At 45.0% G+C, this 25,393-nt stretch overlaps 1 protein-coding gene across 1 annotated transcript in view; it reads left to right on the top strand.

The window, feature by feature from the left end:
- Positions 1-25,393, top strand: part of DNAH10 (dynein axonemal heavy chain 10) — a 134,308-nt gene that overhangs the window by 4,306 nt on the left and 104,609 nt on the right. The window contains exons 3-14 of the mRNA XM_026017081.2: positions 4,984-5,084; positions 6,162-6,270; positions 8,747-8,862; positions 10,414-10,624; positions 10,937-11,094; positions 11,757-11,987; positions 13,686-13,876; positions 15,383-15,581; positions 18,293-18,487; positions 21,154-21,324; positions 23,928-24,104; positions 24,917-25,042. Coding sequence (XP_025872866.2) covers positions 4,984-5,084; positions 6,162-6,270; positions 8,747-8,862; positions 10,414-10,624; positions 10,937-11,094; positions 11,757-11,987; positions 13,686-13,876; positions 15,383-15,581; positions 18,293-18,487; positions 21,154-21,324; positions 23,928-24,104; positions 24,917-25,042 — 1,985 coding nt within the window. The remainder of the gene's footprint in view (positions 1-4,983; positions 5,085-6,161; positions 6,271-8,746; positions 8,863-10,413; positions 10,625-10,936; positions 11,095-11,756; positions 11,988-13,685; positions 13,877-15,382; positions 15,582-18,292; positions 18,488-21,153; positions 21,325-23,927; positions 24,105-24,916; positions 25,043-25,393) is intronic.

Raw genomic sequence — 25,393 nt, 5'->3', positions numbered from 1 at the left:
GGTGTAGCACAGGACGCGGACCCCCCCATCACTGTGCAGGCACCGGTGTAGCACAGGACGCGGACCCCCCCATCACTGTGCAGGCACCGGTGTAGCACAGGACGCGGACCCCCCCCCCCCCATCACTGTGCAGGCACCGGTATAGCACAGGACGCGGACCCCCCCCCCCCATCACTGTGCAGGCACCGGTATAGCACAGGACGCGGACCCCCCCCCCCATCACTGTGCAGGCACCGGTATAGCACAGGACGCGGACCCCCCCATCACTGTGCAGGCACCGGTATAGCACAGGACGCGGACCCCCCCATCACTGTGCAGGCACCGGTGTAGCACAGGACGCGGACCCCCCCCCCATCACTGTGCAGGCGCCGGTATAGCACAGGACGCGGACCCCCCCATCACTGTGCAGGCACCGGTGTAGCACAGGACGCGGACCCCCCCCCCATCACTGTGCAGGCGCCGGTATAGCACAGGACGCGGACCCCCCCATCACTGTGCAGGCACCGGTGTAGCACAGGACGCGGACCCCCCCCCCCCATCACTGTGCAGGCGCCGGTATAGCACAGGATGCGGACCCCCCATCACTGTGCAGGCACCGGTGTAGCACAGGACGCGGACCCCCCCCCATCACTGTGCAGGCGCCGGTATAGCACAGGACGCGGACCCCCCCATCACTGTGCAGGCACCGGTATAGCACAGGACGCGGACCCCCCCATCACTGTGCAGGCACCCATATTAGCACAGGACAGGAAACCCCCGTTGCTGTGCAAGTAGTGTTGGGGTCAGGCAGTCACGTGGTGGACATTCTGTTTTGTAGCCACAGCTTCCTTCTCCGTGTGCAAACCACTTGCACCATTTCTTTTGGCCAGTGTGAGGCACGAGTGGAGGATTTTTACTACTAATCAGTGGAAATGCCTGAGCTGGAGAAGTTGCTGTAAATACACCTGAGTGTGCCTGACACCTGCTGAGTCTCTGCAGGCTCTGGTTCTCCTGGAGTGATGGAGTGGCTTTAGCTTCATGTTTTGTCCCAGTTCTCCTGCTGGCAATTTTCTTTTTCTTTTTCCTTCCTTTTCTCTTTCTTAGATTTCTTATTTATTTATTTTTTCATGAGAGACAGAGAGGCAGAAACATAGGCAGAGGGAGAAGCAGGCTCCATGCAGGGAGCCTGATGTGGGACTTGATCCTGGACCCCAGGATCACGCCCTGAGCCAAAGGCAGATGCTCAACCCATGAGCCACCCAGGCATCCCTTCTCTTCTCTTTTCTGTTGTTGAGTGATTTCATTTTTTAAAAAAGATTATTTATTTATTCATGAGAGACATAGAGAGGCAGAGTCATAGGCAGAGGGAGAAGCAGGCTCCCTGCAGGAAACCTGATGCAGGACTCGATCCCAGGACCCCAGGATCACACTCTGAGCCAAAGGCAAATGCTCAACCACTGAACCACCCAGGTGCCCCTTATTTCTGGTGGATTCCTACTATTGACCTCTAACTGAATTGTCTTTTTGTCCTCATTCCTGAAACTGTTTATTTTATCCTTTTTTGGGCAGTTGCATATATTTTTTAAAATTTTATTAAGTTTTTAGAATTTGAATTTCAGTATAGTTGTTATATTAGTTTCAGGTGTACAATATTGTGATTCAGCATCACCTGGTGCTCATCAGGCTAAATGCCCTCCTTAAAATAAAAAAAAATAAAAAAAAAAATCCCTGGGTGGCGCAGCGGTTTGGCGCCTGCCTTTGGCCCAGGGCGCGATCCTGGAAACCCGGGGTCGAGTCCCACGTCGGGCTCCCGGTGCATGGAGCCTGCTTCTCCCTCTGCCTATGTCTCTGCCTTTCTCTCTCTCTCTTTGACTATCATAAATAAAAAAAAATAAAAAAAAATGCCCTCCTTCATCCCCATCACCTATTTCCCCCATCTGCCCACCCCCTTCCATCTGGTGACTGTCACTGTGTTCTCTGTAGTTAAGAATCTGTTTCGGATTTTATCTTTCTTTCTTTTTTCCCTTTATTTTGTCTCTTAAATTCCACATATGAGTGAAATCATGTGGTATTTGTCTCTTAACATGTATTTCACTTAGCATAATATTCTCTGCCTCCATCCGTATTGTTGCAAATGGCAAAGTTTCATTCTTTTCTATGGCTGATAATATTCCATTGTGCATGTCGATACACCACATCTTTATCTATTTGTCTATTCATAGATACTTGAGCTGCTTTCATAATTTTATTACTGTAAATAATGCTGCAATGAACATAGGGATGCATCTATCTTTCTGAGTTAGTGTTCTTGTATTCTTTGGATAAATACCCAGTAGTGCAATTGCTAGATTGGAGGGTAGCTCTTTTTTTTAATCAATTAATTAACCTATAGTGTATTATTAGTTTCAAGGGTAGAATTTAATGATTCATCAGTTGCATATCACACCCAGTGCTCATTCCATCACATGCCCTCCTAAATGCCCTTTCCCTAGTTATCCTCTACCCCCACCTCCCCTCCAGTAACCCACAGTTTGTTTTCTAGAGTTAAGAATCTCTTATGGTTTGTCTCTCTCTCTCTATTTTTAACTTTTTGAGGGCCCTCCATACTGTTTGCCAGAGTGGCTGCACCCGTTTGCACTCCCCCCAACAGTGCATGGGGGTTCTTTTTTCTCCACATCTTCACCAACACTTGTTGTTTCTTGTGTTTTTTATTTTAGCCATTCTGACAGGTGTGGGTGATATCTCATTGTGGTCTTTTTTTTAAAATTTTTTAAAAATTTATTTATGATAGTCACACACACACAGAGAGAGAGAGGCAGAGACACAGGCAGAGGGAGAAGCAGGCTCCATGCACCGGGAGCCTGACGTGGGATTCGATCCCGGGTCTCCAGGATCGCGCCCTGGGCCAAAGGCAAGCGCCAAACCGCTGCGCCACCCAGGGATCCCTCATTGTGGTCTTGATTTGCATTTCCCTGATGATGAGTGATGTTGAACATCTTTCCATGTGTCGGCCATCTGTATCTGGGGCAAGGGTTGTTAACCAGGGGTGACTTGGGTCCCCCATAGGGCATTTGGTGAAGTCTAGAGACATTTTGGTTGTTACCATTGGTGGATGGGTGCTGCTGGCATCTAGGAGGTAGAGGTCAGGGATTCTACTGAACATCCTAAAATGCACAGGACAGTGCCCACCACAAAGACTGATTTGGCCTCAAAAGCCAGTAGGGCTGGGCAGCCCCGGTGGCTCAGCGGTTTAGCGCCACCTTCAGCCCAGGGCGTGATCCTGGGGTCCTGGGATCGAGTCCCATGTCAGGCTCCCTGCATGGAGCCTGCTTCTTCCTCTGTCTGTGTCTCTGCCTCTCTCTCTCTGTGTCTCTAATAAATAAATCTTAAAAAAAAAACAAAAAAAAGCCAGTAGGGCTGAGACTGAGAAAACGGTGCTCCAGAACATGCACATACCCAGCAGAACTAAACGGCCCCCTGTGCCACACTTATCCCATGATACTTCTGCCCTAACAGGAACGAAACCTGTAGATTAGACATATCACTTTCACAAGATACTGAATATTTGAAAATCAGAGGGAAAGGGGCTTTGGCAATGGGCTGTGTCTCTGCTAGTCATCCTTATCTTCTCAGAAGTATTTGTTTTTAACCAAAATGTCCTCCCCTCTGTAGTACAGATTGCAGGGCCAGGATGCTGAGATCAGAAACACAGGCTGCCTGTTCTCAGGAAGGCTAGTTAAGTTTTTTAAAAAATATTTTATTTATTCATAAGAGACACAGAGAGAGAGGAAGAGACATAGGCAGAGGGAGAAGTAAGCTCCCTACAGGGAGCCTGATGTGGAACTTGATCCCAGGACTCTGGGATCACGACCTGAGCCAAACAACCACTCAGGCACCTAGGTGCCCCTAAGTTGGGTTTTGATAAGAGGGATGGTGGGTATGGGCCACAGCCATACTTAACTGTGGGGCTTCATGAAGACACAGTGATTAACCTCTAGACAAGAAAGACTTCCGTGGAAGGAGACTGCTTGGAGAAAAAGATCAGGGAAGTCTTCTGGGCAAAGCAAATTAATGTTACTTCCAAGTCTATATTTAAGTGTATTTTTTCTTATTGTGGTAAAATATACATAACATAAAACTTAACAATTGGAACGACTTCTAGGTGGACAGTTTAGTGGCGCTGCATTCACTTGGTGCATTTCTAAGTGTGTTTTTGGCAACAGGCTGTTGGGGGTGCTCTAATGATGTTGGTACTGCTGGCTACAGACTATTTCCTCTGCCAGTCAGTGTGTGTGCCAGGCACCGAACCACACCATAATCAAATCATCTGGAGTCTGACCACTAGATGTTATTGTCTCCATTTTATGGGTGAGAAAACCAGGAGTAGACCAGTAGACCCCACACACTGATTTGATTCCAAAGCCACACTGGCTTTGTATGGCACCTTTTGCAGTAAAAGCTGAACTGTTTTTGGGAAAGCTCTCCCTTCTCTGTGATCACTGGATTTGTCAGTAACTCTTGGGCCTAGGACCAGCAGGTTCTGAGGTTTACAGATCTGTATCGGTAACAGGAGACTTGAGAGATATATGTATTCATTTTACTTAGGTTACTTTTCTTTTAATCCCCCACAAGTTTTGAGTTTTATAGAGAAAATAGAATAAATGCTGATATGTGAGCTATAATTCCTGTTCTTGTGATAAAACTCCCGCTTAGGTAAAAATCTCAGGAAAGTCACTCATTGCATGTGGTAGCTGGGACATGCACACATGCACACATACACATTAAACTTCCAACTGAGAACCCACCCATCAGACAAAGACTCCCATCATTATAATGTACATCAAGGCTATGACAGGATTCATTTGTGGAAAACGTATGTGTTGCTTTTTGATAACATGCCTATAGGATGAAATATGCTGTTGTACAAGATGCAGACCTGCTCTTGATGGTAAGAAATCTACTTTTCTGATCATTTCATTTTGCACACTGAATAATGTTTTGCAGCTAAGAATATGCAGCTGAGAAACAATTCCACGTATCCGCCTATACCTGGCATAGAGAACGAAGAAGTGGACAAAGAGACTTTTGAAGACCTCCCTGTCAAGGTACGCTGGGCTCTGTCTCCCCCTTGATGGGATAATGGGAATTTCATCCTCTCCACTGAGTCTGGGTAACTGATAGTTCATGCAAGGCAGAGAGATGGAAGGATCCTATGTTGGGAGTCCCCACAGCTACCCTCGGATGGAATGATTTGCTAGAATGACTCACAGGACCCAGAAGAACTTTTATACTTGTGGTTATAGTTTATTTCCATCAGAGGATGCAGAGTGGATTCAACAAAGAAAAAAGTATATATGGCAGAGTATGGGGGAAGGAGGGACCCAAGCTCCCCGAGGCTGGTGTGGACATGTTGGTTCTCTTGGTGACTGTGTGCAAGAACACACAGGAAGTTTTCTCAGTCCGGGAATCTCACCCAAGCCTTGCTTTCCAGAGTTTCTCCTGGGTTCAGTCTCTAGCCTTTTGGAAGCCAAACTGATATCATGTGACCAGGGCCCCAGGCAAACAAAAACAAGCATTGACCATTGATCACATTGCTAGTGTAAGACCTGGCATGACCCAAGGCCCCAGGCATACAGAGACACATCAGGCAAGCTGTTCCAAAAACAGAAGTTATCACCGAGGATCTGGCTAAGGACCAGCTTGAAAGCCTTTGGAACAGGCGGGGTTTGGGCAACCTAGGCCTGCTGAGGTAACCTTCTAAACTTCACAAATCCCAGTGGTGGAGTTTAAAGCCAGGACATAAGCAACTAACCTGGGCTGTGCTAAATGAAATTCCTTTGAACTGCTTCATGGATATAGTCCACTCCTGAAAGCAAATTCAAGCCTATTTGTTGCAATTTACAGCCTAGGAAAGCTCCATCTAGACTTTTCCCAGGTCTGCTGATTCAAATGTGGCTGCGTTGGCCAGTTAATAGGAGTCGGGCTGAGCACTCAAGTCTGGGTGTGTGTGTGTGTGTGTGTGTGTGTGTGTGTGTGTGTGTGTGTGTGTGGTCTGCTAGGGCCCGTTGTCAGCCAGGGAGATGAGAAGGCACAGAGAGGAGGGCTCAGGTGTGCTTGAACGTTAGGTCGTCTGAGTGAGTGGGCATCTCTCAGCCTAACAGTTTCTTGTCCCCACATTTCAGAGAACCGTGAGGCACATTGTGGAAAAGACCTATCTCAATGTGCTATGTACTCCTGTTCCTGAGGAGTTTCTGGACCAGAATGTGGTGTATTTTCTCAGAAACACAAAAGGTATATTCTGTGTGTGTGCATGAGGGTGGCTGTATATGCACATGGCTGTGCATCTGTGTGATTAATAATTTTTACATTTTCTTGAGAATACAACTTTTTTTTTCAGGACAGGCAATCCTCATTATTTGGGGGTTCCATATTTCCAAATGCACCTACTCACATATTTTCATAACCCCCAAATCAATGCTTGCAATGTCTTGAGGTCATTTGTGGATATGCATAGGATGGGGAAACATTGGACTTTTTAAAGATTTTATTTATCTATTTATTTAGTTAGTTTCAAGGGTAGAATTTAGTGACTCATCAGTTGCATATAACACCCAGTGCTCATTACATCCCATGCCCTCCTTAATGCCCATCACCCAGTTACCCCATCCTCCCATTCTCATCCCCTCCAGCAATCCTCAGTTTATTTCCTAGAGTTCAGCATCTCTTATGGTTTGCCTGCCTCTCAGTTTTTCATCTTATTTTATTTTTCTTCCCCTTCCTTATGTTCATCTGTTTTGTTTCTTAAATTCCACATATGAGTGAACCATATAATTGTCTTTCTCTGATTGACTTATTCCACTTAGCATCATACCCTCTAGTTAGAGGGATTTCATTGCAAGATTTCATTCTTTTTGATGGCTGAGTAGTGTTTCATTGTATATATACCACATCTTCTGTATCCATTCATCTGTCGATGGACGCTTGGGCTCTTTCCGTATTTTGGCTCTTTTGGACACTGTTGCTATAAACATTGGGGTGCAAGTGCCCCTTCAAATAAGATTTTATTTTTAAGTAATCTTCACACCCAACATGGGGCTTGAACTCATGACCTGGGGATCAAGCATTGCGTAATCTACCAACTGAGCCAGCCTGGGTGCCTGCCTCTTAATGGGGAAACATTTGAGTCACTGAATGTGTGTGTTCCCAAGAGCAAACACAGGGATGCATTTTAACTCTTGTACTGTAAACAACTGTCCTTAATGTGGTCTCTTCAGTGCCATGATTTTCACATTTTTTGTGCTTTTTGTTGGTGATTTCACTAAAATGGCCTCCAGCATAGTACTGAAGCACTGTCTAGCGTTCCTGAGCACAAGGAGGCTGTGACTTTTCTCACAGATGACGCAGATGTATTAGATGAACTTAGTTCAGGTGTGAGTTATTGTGCCAGCAGAGTTCAGAGTTAACGAATCAACGATATGTGTTAGATTAGTTGTCTTTATTTTTAAAAGATTTTATTAATTCATGAGAGACAGAGAGCAGAGACACAGGCAGAGGGAGGAGAAGAAGGCTCCATGCAGGGAGCCCGACATGGGACTTGATCCCAGATCCCTGGATCACACCCTGAGCTGAAGGCAGATGCTCAACCCCTGAGCCATCCAGGCATTTGGAGATCAGGCTCTTTCTTTTGCATTCTGGGTTCTTATGTACTTTCCCTTTGAAACAAATTTATTTGAGTAAAGAAGAGTTTGATACACAGAAGCGTATTGAAGACAGAATAAGGTTGACACAGAGGTGGGTCCGAAGCCAGTGAAATAACTGCCTTCGCTGATATATTTGTGGCATTTCTATTTTATTTCCCAAGGAGGCTAAGGGAAGAGCCCAAGTGACCTTCAAAATGTCTACTGTGCTCATCAGTGTTTGGTCGGGTGGAATAAAGACATGTAAAATAAAACCCGGCCCCAGAGTAGGCTGTTACCAAATCTGTCTTTAAAAATATTCCTGACTCAGAAGGGACTCTGGCAATGAATTGGGCAGGTGTTACCGGGAGTGGGGACTCAGGCAAAGCAAGGAACCTAGCAAACATTTCTAGAAAACACAACTGTGTCTATCCTTGTCTGGCTGTAAACGCTGAGGCCAGGTCTGCTGGGCGGTGCAGCTATGTAGCACTGTTTGTGGGGGCCCCGGGGACCACAGCACTCGGCTTACATCACTCGGGCCAAAGGATTCGTCTGTATAGACATCAGCATAATTTTTTAAAAAGATTTTTACTTATTTTTTTTAAAGATTTTTTATTTATTCATGATAGACACAGAGAGAGAGAGAGACACAAGCAGAGGGAGAAGCAGTCTCCATGTAGGGAGCCTGATGTGGGACTCGATCCTAGGTCTCCAGGATCACACCCTGGGCCAAAGGCAGGCACCAAACCGCTGAGCCACCCAGGGATCCTCCAAGATTTTACTTATTTATTCATGAAAGACACAGACAGGGAGAGAGAGGCAGAGACATAGGCAGAGGGAGAAGCAGACTTCCTGCAGGGAGCCTGATGTGGGACTTGATCCCAGGACCACAGTATCATGACCTGAGCCAAAGGCAGAAGCTCAACCACTAAACCATCCAGGTGCCCCAACATCAGCATAATTTTGAGTCTGTGCCTGAAACGTTCCTGGGTAGCTACTCGGGAAGAAGGAGCAGATTCCTGGACACTTGGAAGAGTTCACTGCCTGCCACCTCCCCAGGCGACTCATTCTCTGAATCTTTTCCCATGCAGAGATGATCTCTGAAGCTACAGACATGAAGGAAGCCATGGAGATCATGCCTAAGACTCTGGAGTATGGAATTATCAATGCGAATGTGCTTCATTTTCTGAAGAATATCGTGTGTCAGGTAACTGTGGATTTTGTAAGATTCAGGCCATCTGATTCATTTACTCCACAAAGAAGGAGTGTCCAACAACTCTTAGGTCCCAGGTGCCACTGGGTACCCTGAGGGTAGAGCAGCAATTGACATGGACTAGATTTCTGTGCTCTAGGAGCTGATCTCTGTCCTCTAGGGGGAAAGACATGAAACACAGGTTCATAAGCTGGAAAATAATCAGGTGGCAGCAAGTGGCATAGGTTATATAGACCCTAGTAATGTGATAGACATGGACTGTGTGCATGCACATGTGTGTGTGTTTGTGTGTGCAGGAAGTGGTGGTAAGGGATGGCCTCACTGAGGAGGTGATGTCTGATAGACAAACAATGAAAAAAAACCCATTCATGAACATATTAATTCTGCTAATGATAAGTTACTAGGGAAGTGTCACAGGGTGGGGCTGAGGTAGTCAAGAGAGACCCCTCTGAGGTTGTGACATTGAGCCGAGACCTGAATCAGACATGTGAAGATCTGGGGTTCAGGGGGTGGAGAACATAACATCCTGGGCAGAAAGGATAGCATGCCCAAGAGTCCTGAGGCAGGAGCAGACATAGCTTGGTCCAGGAGCAGAAGGAGGGTCAGTGCAGCTGGAGAAGAGTGGAGAAGGTTAGAAAGGAGGGTAGGTTTTTGGTAGGGGAATAACATGAGCTAGTTTGCATCGTTCCTCTGGCTGTTGTGTGAAAATTATACCATGGGAGCTGGGGAGGGAGGCAAAAAGCTGAAGGGAAGAATAGACCAATAGGAGGCTGTGGAAGAGTCTGGAGGGGGACTGGAGTTCAATCAGGGGAGGGAATGGGAGGTAGGTGGAGCCAAGAAGATGTTCTGCTGGGGAGAGGACATGTTGGATGTCACTGTGAGTGTGTGGTCAGCAGAATCCAGGCTGTGAAACCAGGGGTCAAATATTGTGGGTTCTTTTTCTTAAAGATTTTATTTATTTATTCATGAGAGACACAGAGAGAGGCAGAGACACAGGGAGAGGGGAGCCCGATGCAGGACTCGATCCCAGGACCCCAGGATCACGACCTGAGCAAAAGGCAGATGCTCAACCACTGAGCCACCTAGGTGCCCCTAGATTTTTATTTATTTAAGTAATCTCTATGCCCAGCGTGGGGCTTGAACTCACAACCCCGAGATCAAGAGTCGCATGCTCTATGGACTGAGCCAGCCAGGTGCCCCATCCCCTTCTTTATTTTAACCCTCGCATGAACTAGCCCGGTGCTGAGCCAAGTCGGTAACACCTGGTTCTCCTCTTGTTGGTGCCATAGTAACAGACCCAGCAGCCTGGGGGCTGGGGGCCGATGGCAGCCACAGAAACGCAGTATTGTTTCCTGGGTAGTCTCCTCAGGCTTGGCTCAATTCTTATCCTGGGATCATTTTAGGTCAGTTGATCTGTCTTCAGGTCTGTGCTTCAGGCTTGAGTAGTTTCCACTTTGTAGTTATATCTGTGCCTCCTCTGACAGAATATTCGAAGCCGGAGGCAGTGTAAGTGCGTGACCTTGAACACTGTGGGATTTGTTTCAGGTTTTCCTGCCAGGTCTGTCCTTCAATCAGCACAAGGACGCGTCCATGGGATTTACATCTGCGGAAATCTCTGAGTCTTTTGAGCATGAAATGGATCTACCCAACATGCCTGGGGAAGCATATCACAGCATTCAGTTAATACGAGATGAATTTTTAATGAACATTCAGAAGTTTGCAAACAGTATTCAAGGAACAATGCAGCAACTTGAAGGTAAGGCTTCCGTTTGCTCCCATTTAGTGAAGCATGATGCATTTCCTTTAAGAAGGCAAGTTAAGAGTCCAGGAGTCTTTTGTTTTAATGTGTAATCATTCTTGAACATGACAATGTTTAGTTGCATTCTAATGGGAGGAAATGAAGTATAGATAGATCAGGATAGATCAGGATAGATCAGGATAGATCAGGATGTATTAGATCTCACTGTACTGATGTCTGGAGAAAAGAACCATCTGATTCACTTGAACACTATTGTCTGTTATCATTTCCTCCAAACTAGTGGCTAACCGACCATTTCTGTTCTACTAGGTGAGATCAAGTTAGAAATGCCAAGCATCAGCTTAAAGACAGAGGTGTCTGAACTGGCCGCTAACCCGGAAGTCGTTGAAATCTTAGAGCAGTGTGTGATAAACTGGTTAAATCTGATATCTGCCACTGTTGAGGGCCAGCTGAAAAAGACTCCTCAGGTAACTCAGGCGATGCCTTTGCAGATTCCCTGACAGTTCACGCTGGCCACTGGAGAAAGAGCCAGGAGTCTGGGAATCTCTTTGATCCAACTTCTTTTCTTACTGTTTTGTGACCTCCTTAAAAGTTCAAAGCAAACATATCCAAGCTGTCATTCTTGGGCTTTCTGATGTTAGCATGTTGCCAGATCATACCCTGGATTGACAAAAATAATACTGTATGTCAGTCAGGATGCTGGGGCTGCCCAAAACAGGAAACCTAATTCAGCTGGCTTAAACAAGAGACAATTTGTTGGTTCACATAACTGAAAAGTCCAGAAGCGGGACTGATTTCAGGTATGGTTTGTTTCTGCTGTGTTTCTCTCGGAATCCCTCATCTCATTTCCACCCTCCTCTCTGTGGGGGCTTCCTCCTCAGGCTGCTGTCCTTCATGGTGGCAACTTGTTCATCTCCACATCACATTGGAGAAAGGCAGAGTGTCTTTGTTCAATATTCTGAGCCAGAGTCCTGAGATTCACTCTGATTGGACCATTCTGGGTCAAGTGCATGGATTGGTTCCTATTTGGAGCAGCTGGGAAGAGAGGGAGGGATGCTGTAGAAGCAACCACAGGTGTTCATGCCATGCCAATGGTGACAGTTTGTATGTTCATGTCACCTCCTCTCAGGGTAATGGTCCTCTGGCCGAAATTGAGTTCTGGCGGGAAAGAAACGCAACCCTGAGTGCACTCCACGAGCAAACAAAACTTCCAATAGTCAGGAAAGTCTTGGATGTGATCAGGGAGTCTGATTCTATGCTTGTGGCTAACCTGCAACCGGTCTTAACAGAGTTATTCAAGCTCCACATGGAGGCCTCAGACAATGTGCGGTTCCTGTCCACCGTGGAGCGCCATTTCAAGGTACTCTGGGCATACTGCACTTTGGAAAGTCAGCTCCGTGACTTAGATCTCACACGGATTTAGTTTCCTTTTTTTTTTTTTTTTTTAAAGATTTTATTTATTTATTCATGAGAGACACACACAGAGAGAGGCAGATACACAGGCAGAGGGAGAAGCAGGATCCATGCAGGGAGCCCGACGTGGGACTCAATCCCGGGTCTCCAGGATCACGCCCTGGGCTGAAGGAGGTGCTAAACCGCTGCGCCACCTGGGCTGCCCAGTTCCCCTTTTTAATTCAGCATTTAAGCAACTGTGGTAGCATGCATGTGACATGGATTATTTTAACTGTGTGTAAGTGGGTAGTTTAGTTGCAGTATACACATGCGCGTGCGCACACACACACACATACGATGTTGGGCACCCATCCTGAACACCTGTAAGTAAGCATTTCATCACGTCTAACATAAATTATGAACCCCTGACCTAAGTATTCCCCTCTCCTGGTACCCCTGGTGACCTCTATTCCATTCTCTGTCTCTATGATTTTGCCCATTCTAGGTATTTTCTGTAAGTGCAAGCATTCATCTTTTATGCATAATAAACTATCTCATTGGGATTTTGACTTACATTCCCCAATAACTAATGAGGCTGAACACTTTTTTCATGTGCTTCTTGGGCCATTCACATATTTTTTTTTTCATTCACATATTTTTGATAAAATGTCTGTTTTAATCTTTTCCCCATTTTTGATTTGTCTTGTTGATTCAGGAGTTAAATAAAATTTTTTGTTTGAATACAAGATCCTTATCAGATATGTGATTTGCACTATCCTAGCCTGTGGGCTTTTTCACTTTCTTGATGACAAATATTTTCTTTGTCTTCCCGTTTTGTGGGTCAGGAATTTGGGGAGAACTTAGCCAGGCAGTTCATCTTGGCTTCAGGTACAACAGCTTGGGTAACCGGGCTTCAAGACCCGCTTCCAAATGGCTTCTTTGGCCACATAGCTGGTACCTGCTTGCTCCTTGGCCTCTTTCTCTCCATGTGGTATCTCATCCCCCAGGATTTCTCCATGTGGTTTGGATGTCTCAAGTCTGGTGGCTTTAGGGTAACAGGACAGTCACACTTCTTACCTGGTGGCTGGCTTCCAAGAGACCAGAAGCAGGCTAGCTAAGGGCTGTGCTCAGAAGTGGTACAGCATTACCTCTGCCATATTTTACTGACTAAAGAAGTTGACAGTCTGTGTAGATTTGAGGGGGTGGAGAAGATGATGCCATCTCTTAATGGTGAGGGGACACAGTCAAGATGTTGTTGTGGCTGCGTTTGGAAAATACAATCTGCTGCATATAATGTGTACTGGGCATGTATGTGTATACTCAATAGATACACAGATGTATTCTTTTTCTGTATATTTCTTTTTCTTACTCTCTCTTTACCTATATGTATACTCACACATACTCATACTTGTGCAAATTGCTTTATTTGCTTTCATTTGTAAATCTTATCTGTCTTTCCACATCCATGCCTCCAGACCTATTTCAAATGTCTTTTTTTTTTTTTCAAATGTCTTTTGGTAGTGAAACACTTCCTCCCATAAGAAGCATATATGTTTTTTTTTTTTTTTTGACTTAGGGAGAGTGAAATTTCCTGTGGAAATTTCCTGTGTTGCTTTTATGAAACTTCTTGACCCCAAGGCTAAGGTCACTTGCTCTCTTCTGTTAGAATATAACCCATGGATCCAGCTTTCACGTCGTCTTGGAGACAATCCCCTCCATGATGAGTGCACTGAGGATGGTGTGGATTATCTCCCGACACTACAATAAAGATGAAAGAATGATCCCACTCATGGAGCGGATTGCCTGGGAAATTGCTGAAAGAGTCTGCAAAGTGGTCAATCTGCGCACTTTGTTCAAGTAAGAAGTAACGACGCTTTATGTTTTTTTTTCTTTAAGATCTTAAATAGCCTTTGGGGCGCTGGAGTGGTTCAGTCAGTGAAGCATCTAGGTCTTGATCTCAGCTCAGGTTTTGGTCTCAGGGTTGTTTGAGCCCCACACTGGGCTCTACAATGGGTGTGGCACCTACTTAAAAAAAAAGATCTTAAACAACTTTATTGAAACAAGATTCACGCACCATACAATTCACCCATTTATGATGTACAATTCAGTGACTCCTTGATGGTATTCAGAGTCATGTGTCCATCACCATAATTGATTGTAGAATATTTTCTTCAATTCAAAAAGAAACCCCATACTCTTTAGCTGTCATCTCTGGTCTTTCCGACTCACCTGGCCTTGGGCAACCACAGATCTACTTTCTACCTCTGTGGATTTGCCTATGCCATGGAGTCATCCAACATGGGGTCTTTTATGATGGGCTTCTTTCACTCAGCATCATGTTTTCAAAGTTCAATGGTGTTGGAGCAAGGGCTAGTGCTTCCTTCCTCTTTATGGCCAAGTAATACCCTGTTGTGTGGATTTATAGGTTATTTTATTTAATTTAATTTAAAAAATATTATTTATTTTAGAGAGAGTGAGAGAGAGTGTGTGTGAGTTGGGGAGGAGGGGTAGAGGGAGAAGCAGACTCCCTGCTGAGCAGGAACCCTGAAGTGGGGCTCAATCCCAGGACCCTGAGATCATGTCCTGAGCCAAAACCAAGAATCTGATATTCAACTGACTGAGACACTCAGGTGCCCTGTAGGTTATTTTATTTTAATCAGGACCGTTTTCCTTAGTTATTCTGGGAGAGACCAAGTCCCAGGTCTGGACCCTGGTCCCCTGAGGTGGGAGAGCCTCTGGGATCAAATGTGAAAGGAGTTGTAGATGTTGTAGATCTTCACTTTCTTAAAAAAAAAAAAAATCGGGCACCTGGGTGGCTCAGTGGTTGAGCGTCTGCCTTCAGCTCAGGTCATGATCCTGGGGTCCTGGGATCAAGTCCTGCATCAGGCTCCCTGTGGGGAGCCTGCTTTTCCCTCTGCCTGTGTCTCTGCCTCTGTGTGTGTGTGTCTCATGAATAAATAAATAAAATCTTAAAAAAAAATCTATACAAGTGAAATAGGTACTGAAACCTTGGTATTATCTCTTCACTCTTTGGCCTTCTGGCCTGGAGCCCAGGGCCGCCTGTTCCCTTTCCAGCTCAGGCAGACAGCTTCTTGGGGAACCTCAGCTCATGGGTTGAGTGGGCAGCTGTCGCGGAGGTCAGCCTGAGGGGTGATTTGCAATCCCTGGCCTTGCAGATGCACAGGGGTGTTGTGCCCTTGCAAAGTGGGGCAGAGCAGCAGCCCGGCCGTTAAGCTGTCCCTGAGGTTGTGAGACCAGGCGAGCCCTGCTCCTTGGTGAGGAGTCTGCTTCACCTTGTGGTGTGCGGCTGGGACACACTGAAGCTCCACCTGTCCCCATCGCTGCCTCTCCTTTTCTTCACAGAGAAAATCGAGCCAGTGCCCAGCACAAAACCTTGGAGGCCAGGAATGTCCTGCATATGTGGAAAAGGGCCTATTTTGATACCCGGGCCAAGATTGAAGCTTCAGGGAGAGAAGCTCGGTGGGAGTTTGACCAAAAGCGGCTGTTTGAGAGAACGGATTACATGGCCTCCATCTGCCAGGACCTCTGTGACATTTTGCAGGTGGGAAGGCTGGCACAGCTTTTCTCTGTTGCACATGCAGCTGGCTGGGGTGGGGACTTGCCTGATGGAAAGCAGTTTGGCTCTGGCACACCTTCCATGTAAGGGGGAGGGCAGGAGACAGGGCCTGGAAGACGGAAGCAGTTGAGAGCCCATAAAATGTACCAGAATATACCAGAGCCACATCAGACCTTTTGTGCCTTTTCCTTGTTTTCTGTGACACCCCTCCTTTTCACCCTGCTTTTGGCTGTCCCTTGGCCTCCAGCCATTCTTTCTCAGTGTCTTTTGCAAGATCCCCCTCCTTGGTCCTCCCATTAAGTGTTGGAACTTCTCAAAGTTCAGTCCAAGGCTTCTCTTGTTTCTCTCCTGAAGGCACCTCATGCTTGCTCACTGCATCAGCTGCTGACCATCTGCCAGGGACTCCCCATTTACCCGATCCCTCCCTCTCCGAAGTGATTGTAAAAGGGCTTACCGGCTGATTGGATGAATTCCACCCATCCATTCATTCTTAATATTTGTTGAGAACTCATTTGTGCCAGGCGCCTGTGCTTACCCACTAGAGACACAACGGGAGCAAATCCAGGGCCGGCCACATAACCCGCAGCGCCCAGCGCAAACAGATGTGGGACCCCCTGGTTCAAAATGCAGGAAAAAATGCTATTAAAAGCATTAAAATAGGGATGCCTGGGTGGCTCAGTCAGTTAAGCATCTGCCTTTGGCTCAGATCATGATCTCAGGGTCTTGGGATCGAGCCCCATGTTGGCTCTGCCTGCTTGTGCACTCTCTCTCTGTCTGTGTCAAATAAATAAATAAAATCTTTTTTAAAAAAAAACATTAAAATATAAAGCTTTTCCCTTTCTTCTGATGTCTCTCGCCTCAGCAGGCTTTAGTTTTTGTTTGTTTGCCATGGTTGTGACAAAGAAAAGAGAGTAAAGGGAAATTAAACATTTATATTATTCCATGAATTTTACTGTTCATCTTTAAATTGTGCAATGTTGGCTTAAAATGCAAATTCAGGGCATTTAGCGCATATGTGGAATCACTGAGAGGATACAGTTTGTACTTTGTCACCCGTGGGCACAGACGTATGTCACTGTTGCCAGAGCAGTGGCAGCGCTGCACACAACAAGCTCAGCTGGTTTGCTCTTGCTTCTCGGTGTGGCACATTCTTCCAGGCTTCTCTACTCCTGGCTTCTCTACTCCCTGCTTGGTGACAAGTGAGGAAGAGTGGGGAAGGAGGTGCTATCTCTGCCGCCTGTCTTCTGCCATCATTTCAGGGTGTGCAGTGGGCTAAGGTACAGGAGTAAGAAGGCATATGGTAGGTTTCCTATTCAGGCATGTTTCTCAGAACGGTTCCCAGCCTCCTGTGTTTGAAGCAAAGTGTGGTTTGAAGGGAGAACGTGGTGTCTCAGAGCAGCTGCTGTCCTTGTGCTTGTTGATGTGACATGAGAATGTCCCAGAACTGCTGTGCGTGGTGGGCCCACTGGAATCCTGTGCTTGTGCTGCGTCACACACTCTATGTGGCGAGGAGCAGGGGACACGCAAATCCCAGTGAGCTGTTTATGTGTGTGCACAACTGTCCCATAAGCCTTCCTTTATAAAACACACGTGGAAAAGATAAAATTTTTAAAAAAGATTATTTATTTATTTATGAGAGACACAGAGAGAGGCAGAGGCACAGGCAGAGGGAGAAAGCAGGCTCCCTGCAAGGAGCCCAATGTAGGACTCGATCCCAGGACCCTGGGATCACGCCCTGAGCCGAAGGCAGATGCTCAACCACTGAGCCACCCAGGCGTCCTCAAAGATAAAATTATTAAGAATTTCAAGAAGGTGATAGCAGAGCCTTAAACCCAGCACAGGGCCCTTCCACACCTGGAGCCCTGTGCACTTGCCTGGGTCACAACGCCTCTGAAGCTGGCCCTGGTAAACACATATGTAGCCTATGGCTTCATGGAGCTTACAGTCTGATAGCAGAAAGATGGTAGATATAATAATCACACAAATATGTAGCTATGGCTGAAGTGAGTGCTCTGAAAAGCACAGTCGAGGGGGCTCTAGAGTGTGTACCAGGGCCTGATCTTTTCTAAGGGGTTGGACGTGACATAGTCATAGTCAATGATGAGTAGTAGCTAGCTAGGCAATTTGAACTGCAAACAAAGGTGCTGTGACAGAAAGGAATGTGGAACTGAAAGAGGGTGGGGGTGGCTGCAAGGAGGCAGGATGGGGGGAGCAGCATTGGAAGGGGTTGAAGGGAGGATGTGTGGGTCTGAACATACAAATTTTGCAAACTATGTCAGGACATCTGGATCTTGTCTTACATGCAATGGGCATAGTACCAGAGGTCTTAGACTAGGAGAATGTTATCTATATGACATGATTTTAAAAAAAGGATTTATTATTTTAGAGTGAGAGAAAGGGAGAGAGAGAGTGCATGTGCGTGCTGGTGAGTGGAGGAGGGGCAGAAGGAGAGAATCATCAGCAGACTCCCTACTGCAGCAGAGCCTGAGTTAGGGCTTGATCCCATCCTACCACCCTGAGATCATGACCTGAGTCAAAATCAAGAGTCAAGATGCTCAACCAACTAAGCCACCTAGGTGCCCCTGTGTAACATGATTCTTGCCCTCAGGCAAATCTGGACATGCAATCCATTTGTAGTTAGAGCATTCATGAGAAAACTGAAAGGCAACTCCCTTGTGTTTTGTTTTTTTGGACAGGTTATGGAGGAATTTTACAATATATTTGGTCCAGAACTAAAGGCAGTGACGGGGGATCCCAAGCGTATCGACGATGTCCTATGCAGGGTGGACAGCCTGGTCACCCCCATGGAAAACCTGGCCTTTGACCCTTTCAGTATTAAGTCTTCCCAGTACTGGAAATACGTGATGGATGACTTCAAGATTGAAGTTCTGGCAAGTAACACATCTATCAATTTAATCTCAGAAGCAGCTACCACATTTTCCCCATGTTAAGTTAGTTTTTTAGCTATGCTTGGAATTTTTTTTAAGTCATAAAAAGTAATACCTGCTTTTTTTTGTAAAAAAGAAATCAGAAACAATATAGAGGAATATAAGGCAGAAGTAAACATTCCTTAATTTTCCTTGTCCCCATTCCTATCCCTAGGTATAAAAAGGTTAAATCAAGCTGGACACAGTAGCATTTCTCAAAGATGGGTTGGGTGTATAATTGGAGAGGACGTGGGAGGGTGATGTATGAGACTTAGTAGGCAATAGAGAGCCACTGAAGGTTGTTGACCAAGGGGGTGAGATAATCAGAATTATTGTTGAGGAAAGTTCTTCTGGTCACAGCCTAGGCTGATTTAGGCTGGGGAATTACAGGAGATGGGGAGATGATACAGGAGGGTGTGGCTTGGGGTGTAGGGGAGGCAGAGCTGTCAAAGAGAGACTGTAGCTGAGAATATCGTTTCACTCCATACGGCATGATAGGATGGTGTATGGTTCATCATGCATACCTTCTCAGCTTCATGTGGGAAGCACACCAGTAGCATCCCCATTTTAGGTCTTGAGTAAATGTTTTTATAACCCAGAGCATCTTTTTGTATGGACAACGCCAGAGAATTCTTCTTGGGTTATCTAAACACTTCCATTTCTTAAAAAATATTTATTTGTTGTAGAAAGAGTGAGTGAGCACACGAGTACAGGGAGGGGCAGAGGGAGAGGGATAGAGAATCCTCAGCCAGACTCCCAGGTGAGTATGGAGCCTGATGCAGAGCTTGATCTCAGGACTCTTACATCAAGACCTGCGTGAAATCGAGTGTTGACTGCGTAACTGACTGAGCCCCCAGGGGCCCCTAAGCATTTCCATTTTAATTGTATCCAGTTTATTTTCAGCTTCTGTTTTATTTAAGTGTTATTAATTTTTAAATTGAACTTTTCATTAAAGTCACTTTACTAAGTAATGCTAAAAGGCTAATAATAAGAAAAAGCAACCCCATGCTAACCCCTTTTCATTCCCATTCTTGCTATCATTTTTCATAATTTTCAGTTTTTTTTGTTTACCCTCCTATTTCCTAAGAAACATGCCAATGTGATTACTTTGTGATTTATCTAATGTAATCAGTTTTAGATACCTATTAACTTTTCAGAGTAGATATAGACTTGCCTGTCCTATTCCTACCCCTATCCCCCTTTGTCTCTTTGTCATCTAACATAGTTTTATCATAACTTTTGGTTAAATTAATGGTTAGTGTTTACTCATTATATCTGTGCAAATATTGTTCACTGGTGAGCCAAGAAGCCCATCATAACCACACCACCTTTCTTGTACAACCCTTTATTTTTCTTGAAGTTAATCATTGCTTTTATTTTTATTTGCCTGGTTTTTTACATACTTGTTGTTTTTTCCCATCTGCTCTAACATCTCTGCCACATATCTATCAATAATGGGTTCAATCTGCTCAAAAATATCAGTACTCTTATTTTCCTGGAGGCCTTTATCCCATTCTGCTCCAGTGTAGATTATTTGCTCTTTAGACTTATTGCAAAACAGTCACCCTAGAACTTCTCATCTTTTCTAATCTGTGTTGGATCCTGTTTTCTAGATTTTATATCTTCCTCTTTCCTTATTTAGCTCTTGTTTTGCTGGAGCACATTTTTTAGTAGCTTCTGAAGAAAGGTTTCATGGGACATATATTTTTTGAGTCTTGTATGCATGAATTCTGAAATGAAGTTAGTTACAGAATTTAAGGTTTAAATAACCTTTTTTAAAGATATTTGAACTTTTATTTAGATATTTGATCATTGATTTATAGCTTCCAGTATTATTAGAACTCTGTTGTCATTTTTTTAAAAAGAGAGACATAGTGTGTGCATGAAGTGGGGGGCCGAGGGAGAGGGAGAAAGAGGATCTTAAGGAGGCTTCATGTCCAATATGGAGCCCAACATAGGACTCGATCTCATGACCCTGAGATCTTGTCCTGAGCCAAAATCAAGGGTCAGATGCTTAACTGATGGAGCCACCCAGGCATCCTTGAACTCTGATGTCTTTCTGATTTAATTTTTCTAGAACCAACCATTTACTCTTTGTAGAGTGGGGTGGGATGAGGGTATAGAGGATGCATAGTAGTCTGGCTGTGCAGGGTGGAGAAGGGATCCTGTGTTTGCTTCTCACCCTCCTGGTGCCTGGTGTCTCCAAATGTTCAGCCTCTTGGAGGTTTCACAGGGGAGGAAATGAGTGCCCGCCTGCTCCCCCATTGCCAGCAGGTTGTAATTCTCTGCTTTCTATGAAGTTATTTACTTTCCGTCCGCCTAAAACTTCTGAACTATCTCTTCTGCTTTTGTGTTGTCTTTCATTTTCTTTGTTTATATGAGTTAACACTTAAAAAAAATTTCCTTTGACCTTTTTGAACTGAATGAGAGGAGGTAGGAGAAAGCCAGTGCATCTAATCTGCCATTTTTAACTGGACACCAACTTCCTCTAAAGCACAATGGAAATCCATCTCAAGTCATGAATATGTTTTTTGCTTGTTTCTTTCCACTTTGTTTTTCCAGGATAGTTAGTTATAGAGACACGAGGGCTGTTTTCCTTCTTTCTTTTTTTTTTTTACTTTTTGTTGCAGGTTATTGAGAAAAAGGCAAAAAGTTTTATCGATGAATCTTTTAAGACACTTCGATCAGCTGAAGCAGCATTTGATATGCTTTTAAAATTTAAGCATATTCGTTCACGAGAAGCTATCAATCGACAAATGATGATGAAGTTTAATGATATTCTTGTACAGTATTGCAAAGAGGTAATTGATAAATCTATAGGTGCCGGAGCAGTAAAAGACACTTGGCAGTATGTTAAGAATGGAATCATGTTATTATCTGTCTCTCCCATCCAAATCCAGAGAAACTGTGGAATTTTCACAGATAAGCATGTCACATGCCACAGGTAGCCAAACAAAATGGGTTTGTTTATTTAGTGAAGAAATTCAGTAAGAATTTATCAAGTCCAATGTTATATAGCTCACATTGTGTTGGGCTCTGTATGAGTTAGGAGTAGAAATAATCACATTAATCATTGCAGAAGTCCTAGCTAACCATATATGTATTGATATGTTCAGAAAAATGTTCCTGGTGCTCACATATTCCAAGTATGAATGTTAAGCACAGAGATAGAGAGATGAACAAAACATAGAATATGCCTTCAAAGAAGTCAGTATCTAGTGGGAGAAACAGACCAAAAAAATGCTTATCATTTTATTTAGAGGATAAAATGAGAATATGTGACATAATTTGGTCAGCATCAGTTGGTGTGACATAAAGGGATAAAGTGATCTTCAAATGTATAGTTTCCTTGCTGCTGTTGTAACAAGGTACTGCAAACTTTGTGACTTAAAACCACACAGACTTGTTATCCTACATACTGTTCTGAAGGTCAGAAGTCTGCCATGGTCTGATTGGGTTGAAATCAAGGTGTTCTCAGGGCTCTAGTTCTTTCTGGAGTCTCTAGGGGAGAATTGATTTTTTTGTATTTTCCCCAGCTTTTAGATATTCCTTCCATCTTCAAAGCCAGCAACAGCTAGTCCTGTGTCCATCACTCTGACCCTGTCCTCTGCCTCCTCCTTCCTCTTATAAGGGCCCCTGGAATACATCGGGCCCACCCAGATAATCCAGGGCCATCACCCTATTATATAAGGTCAGCTGCTTGGCAACCTTGATTCCCCTTTGTCATGTAAGGTAGCTATTCACAGGCTCTAGGGATCAGGACTGTTACTGGGGCACTGGAATTCTGTCTCCCACATCTGATTACCCACATGCGGGTGTGGAGATGCTTCTTTTATTTTTTTTTTAATTTTTATTTATTTATGATAGTCACACACAGAGAGAGAGAGAGAGAGAGAGAGGCAGAGACACAGGCAGAGGGAGAAGCAGGCTCCATGCACCGGGAGCCCGATGTGGGATTCGATCCCGGGTCTCCAGGATCGCGCCCTGGGCCAAAGGCAGGCGCCAAACTGCTGCGCCACCCAGGGATCCCCGAGATGCTTCTTTTAAAATGAAGGTCCAGGCCACATGGTCCAGCAATTCCACTTTTGGGCATAGACCCTAAAGAAGTGAAAACAGAGCCTGGAAGAGATATTTGCACACCCATGTTCACAGCAGCACTATTCACAATAGCCAAAATGTGGAAACAACCCAAATGTCTATTGGTAGATGAATAGATAAACAAGATGTGGTTTATTCATACAATGGAATATGATTCAGCCTTAAAAAGGAAGGACCTCTGGGATCCCTGGGTGGCGCAGCGGTTTGGTGCCTGCCTTTGGCCCAGGGCGCGATCCTGGAGACCCGGGATCGAGTCCCACGTCGGGCTCCCGATGCATGGAGCCTGCTTCTCCCTCTGCCTATGTCTCTGCCCCGCCCCCTCTCTCTCTCTCTGTGTGACTATCATAAATAAATAAAAAAAAAAAAAAAAGGAAGGACCTCCTGACACATGCTACAGCATGGATGAACCTGAAGGCATTATGTTAAGTGAGATAAGCCAGTCAAAAAAAGTCAACTACTCTATGATTCCATTTACGTGAGGTACTTAGAGGAGTCAGATTCATGGATTCAGAAAGTAGAGTGGTGAGTGCTAGGGGCCGGGGCAGGAAGATGGGGAGCTAGTGTTTCATGGGGACAGTCTCAGTTTGGGAAGGATGAAACAGTTCTGGAGATGATGGTGGTGGCAGTTGTATGACAGTGTGAATGTGCTTGCCACCGAGATGCACTTAATGATGGCAAATATTATGTTATGTATTTTTTACAATAATTTTTAAAAATTACATAAATAATTATAATATTTCAGTGGTATGTTGTCCCTGCATGCCACACAGACACACACATGCACGCATGTGCACACACAATGCAAGCCTGGTCACTAGTCATGCCTAGAACAGATTTCAGAATTTCTTTTTTTTTTTAAGATTTTATTTTATTTATTCATGAGAAACACACAGAGAGAGGCAAACACATAGGCAGAGGGAGAAGCAGACTCCCTGTGGGGAGCCCTATGTGGGACTTGATCCCAGGACCCCAGGATCACACCCTGAGCCAAAGGCAGATGCTCAACCACTGAGCCACCCAAGCATCCTGATTTCAGAATTTCTAATAAGTCAGTGAAATGATTCTACACAGTGTGTAGTAATAAGGCATTTGGAGCACTGCATATGTTAAAGCAAAGAAAAGAACTGCTGGAGTATAAGAAAAAGTGGTAAAAAATGAGTAAGTGGTCAAAAGCACAATTCTGTATCTCATTCACTCTCTGACATTCCAGTGTTCATTGCTTTAAAGACACAAATCCCAGCTTTAGTCTTTTCTGGCTCACAGGTTGGTGTGTACCACTTACAGAGTGCCTTTGATTGCTTTTCAGATCGACGTAGTTAATAAACTCTTTGTTCAGAACCTGGACAACCCACCCCTGTATAAGAATCACCCTCCGGTAGCAGGTGCAATCTACTGGGAACGGTCCCTGTTCTCTCGGATCAAGCACACCATCCTCAGATTTCAGGAGGTGGAGGAGATACTGGACAGTGACCGAGGAAGAGAAGTATGTTGCTTTTGCTGGAGTTGTCCCCTTGTACGTCTCACGACTATGTGAGGAGCACATTCATGCCTGTAACTTATAACGTCTTTCCCGTGGTCCCTGATTTCAGGCTCAGGTTTAAAACCACCTTTTGTGTCACTTATCTTTGGTATCTTAATGCATATGACATCTTCCAGGTCACAAGCCATGTAGGCTTTTTCCTGACCTTGTTCTTCTGCTTCTCTGGAAGGTGACCCTCTTTCTGATAATACTGTCCCTCCCCCACCCATGGGTTTTTGTATGTTATAGGGCAGGGGTTGACAAACCTTTTGTTTAAAGGCTCAGAGAGTAGATGCTTTAGGCGTTTGCAGGTCATACAGTCTGTGTCCCAACTACTCAACTCTGCTGTGGTAGAGAAGAAGGTAGCCCTAGATAGTGTGATGATGAACATGCAGGGGCTGCATTCTCATAAAACTTCCTTTACCAATGCTTAAATTCTCATTTCATATACTTTTCACATGTCGCAAAGCACTGTCATTCTTTTTGATTTCCTGCTAATCATTTAAAGATGTAAAAGCTGTTGTTAGCTCTTGGGTGACATCAGATGCGGCCCACGGGCTGAGGTCTGCTGATCTCTGCCAGTTGGTGTGGATTTCAAGCCATAGCATCTCAAACACGCCGTCTAAAATTCGTGAAAATCTGGATGCTTCCTTTTGCAAAATGTGCTAACAGATTTTTTTCTTTTTGAGAGAGAGAGAAAGAGAGAGAGAGAGAGAGAGAGAGAGAGAAGTGTTATTTCCAAGGACAAACTGACAGTTGCCTGGGTTCTTTGACAGGTGAAACAGAAGTACTTGGAAATGGGCAGGACAATGAAAGACTTTGAGGACAGAAAGTACGAGCAGTGGAAAGAGGCCACGGAGCTGGTCCTGCCAGTTCTTATGAAGAAGAGTCTGCTTACCAAGGTGTGTATCTGCAGATCCTTGCCCAGACCAGGGCGCTCAGGGTCGATGATGGCGTCTGCTGTTTTCCTGAGGTTCGATGCATTGACATGCTTGCAGCTAATGGGTATTTCCAAAATCAAAGGCTAAGAAGGGCCAGGTTGACAGGGGAGGAGAGGAGAGGCACAAAGAAGGGGGAGATGGAGGCAGTATAATGTCATGGTTAGGAAATGTGGCAGAGTCAGGCAGCCCTACTGACTCCATGAGCAAGCAGGTTCAGCCTCAGCTTGCCCATTTGGAAAGTGAATCAGGTCTAATGACATCAACACACAAAGTATTGGTTGAGCTATGTGTGAAATTGTTGGCAGTCGACCT

This window comes from Vulpes vulpes, chromosome 10 (genome assembly GCF_048418805.1).
Source record: "Vulpes vulpes isolate BD-2025 chromosome 10, VulVul3, whole genome shotgun sequence".
Taxonomy (NCBI): Eukaryota; Metazoa; Chordata; class Mammalia; order Carnivora; family Canidae; genus Vulpes; species Vulpes vulpes.
The sequence above is the reverse complement of the archived record's forward strand: the minus strand, read 5'-3'. Positions and strand labels throughout refer to the sequence as shown.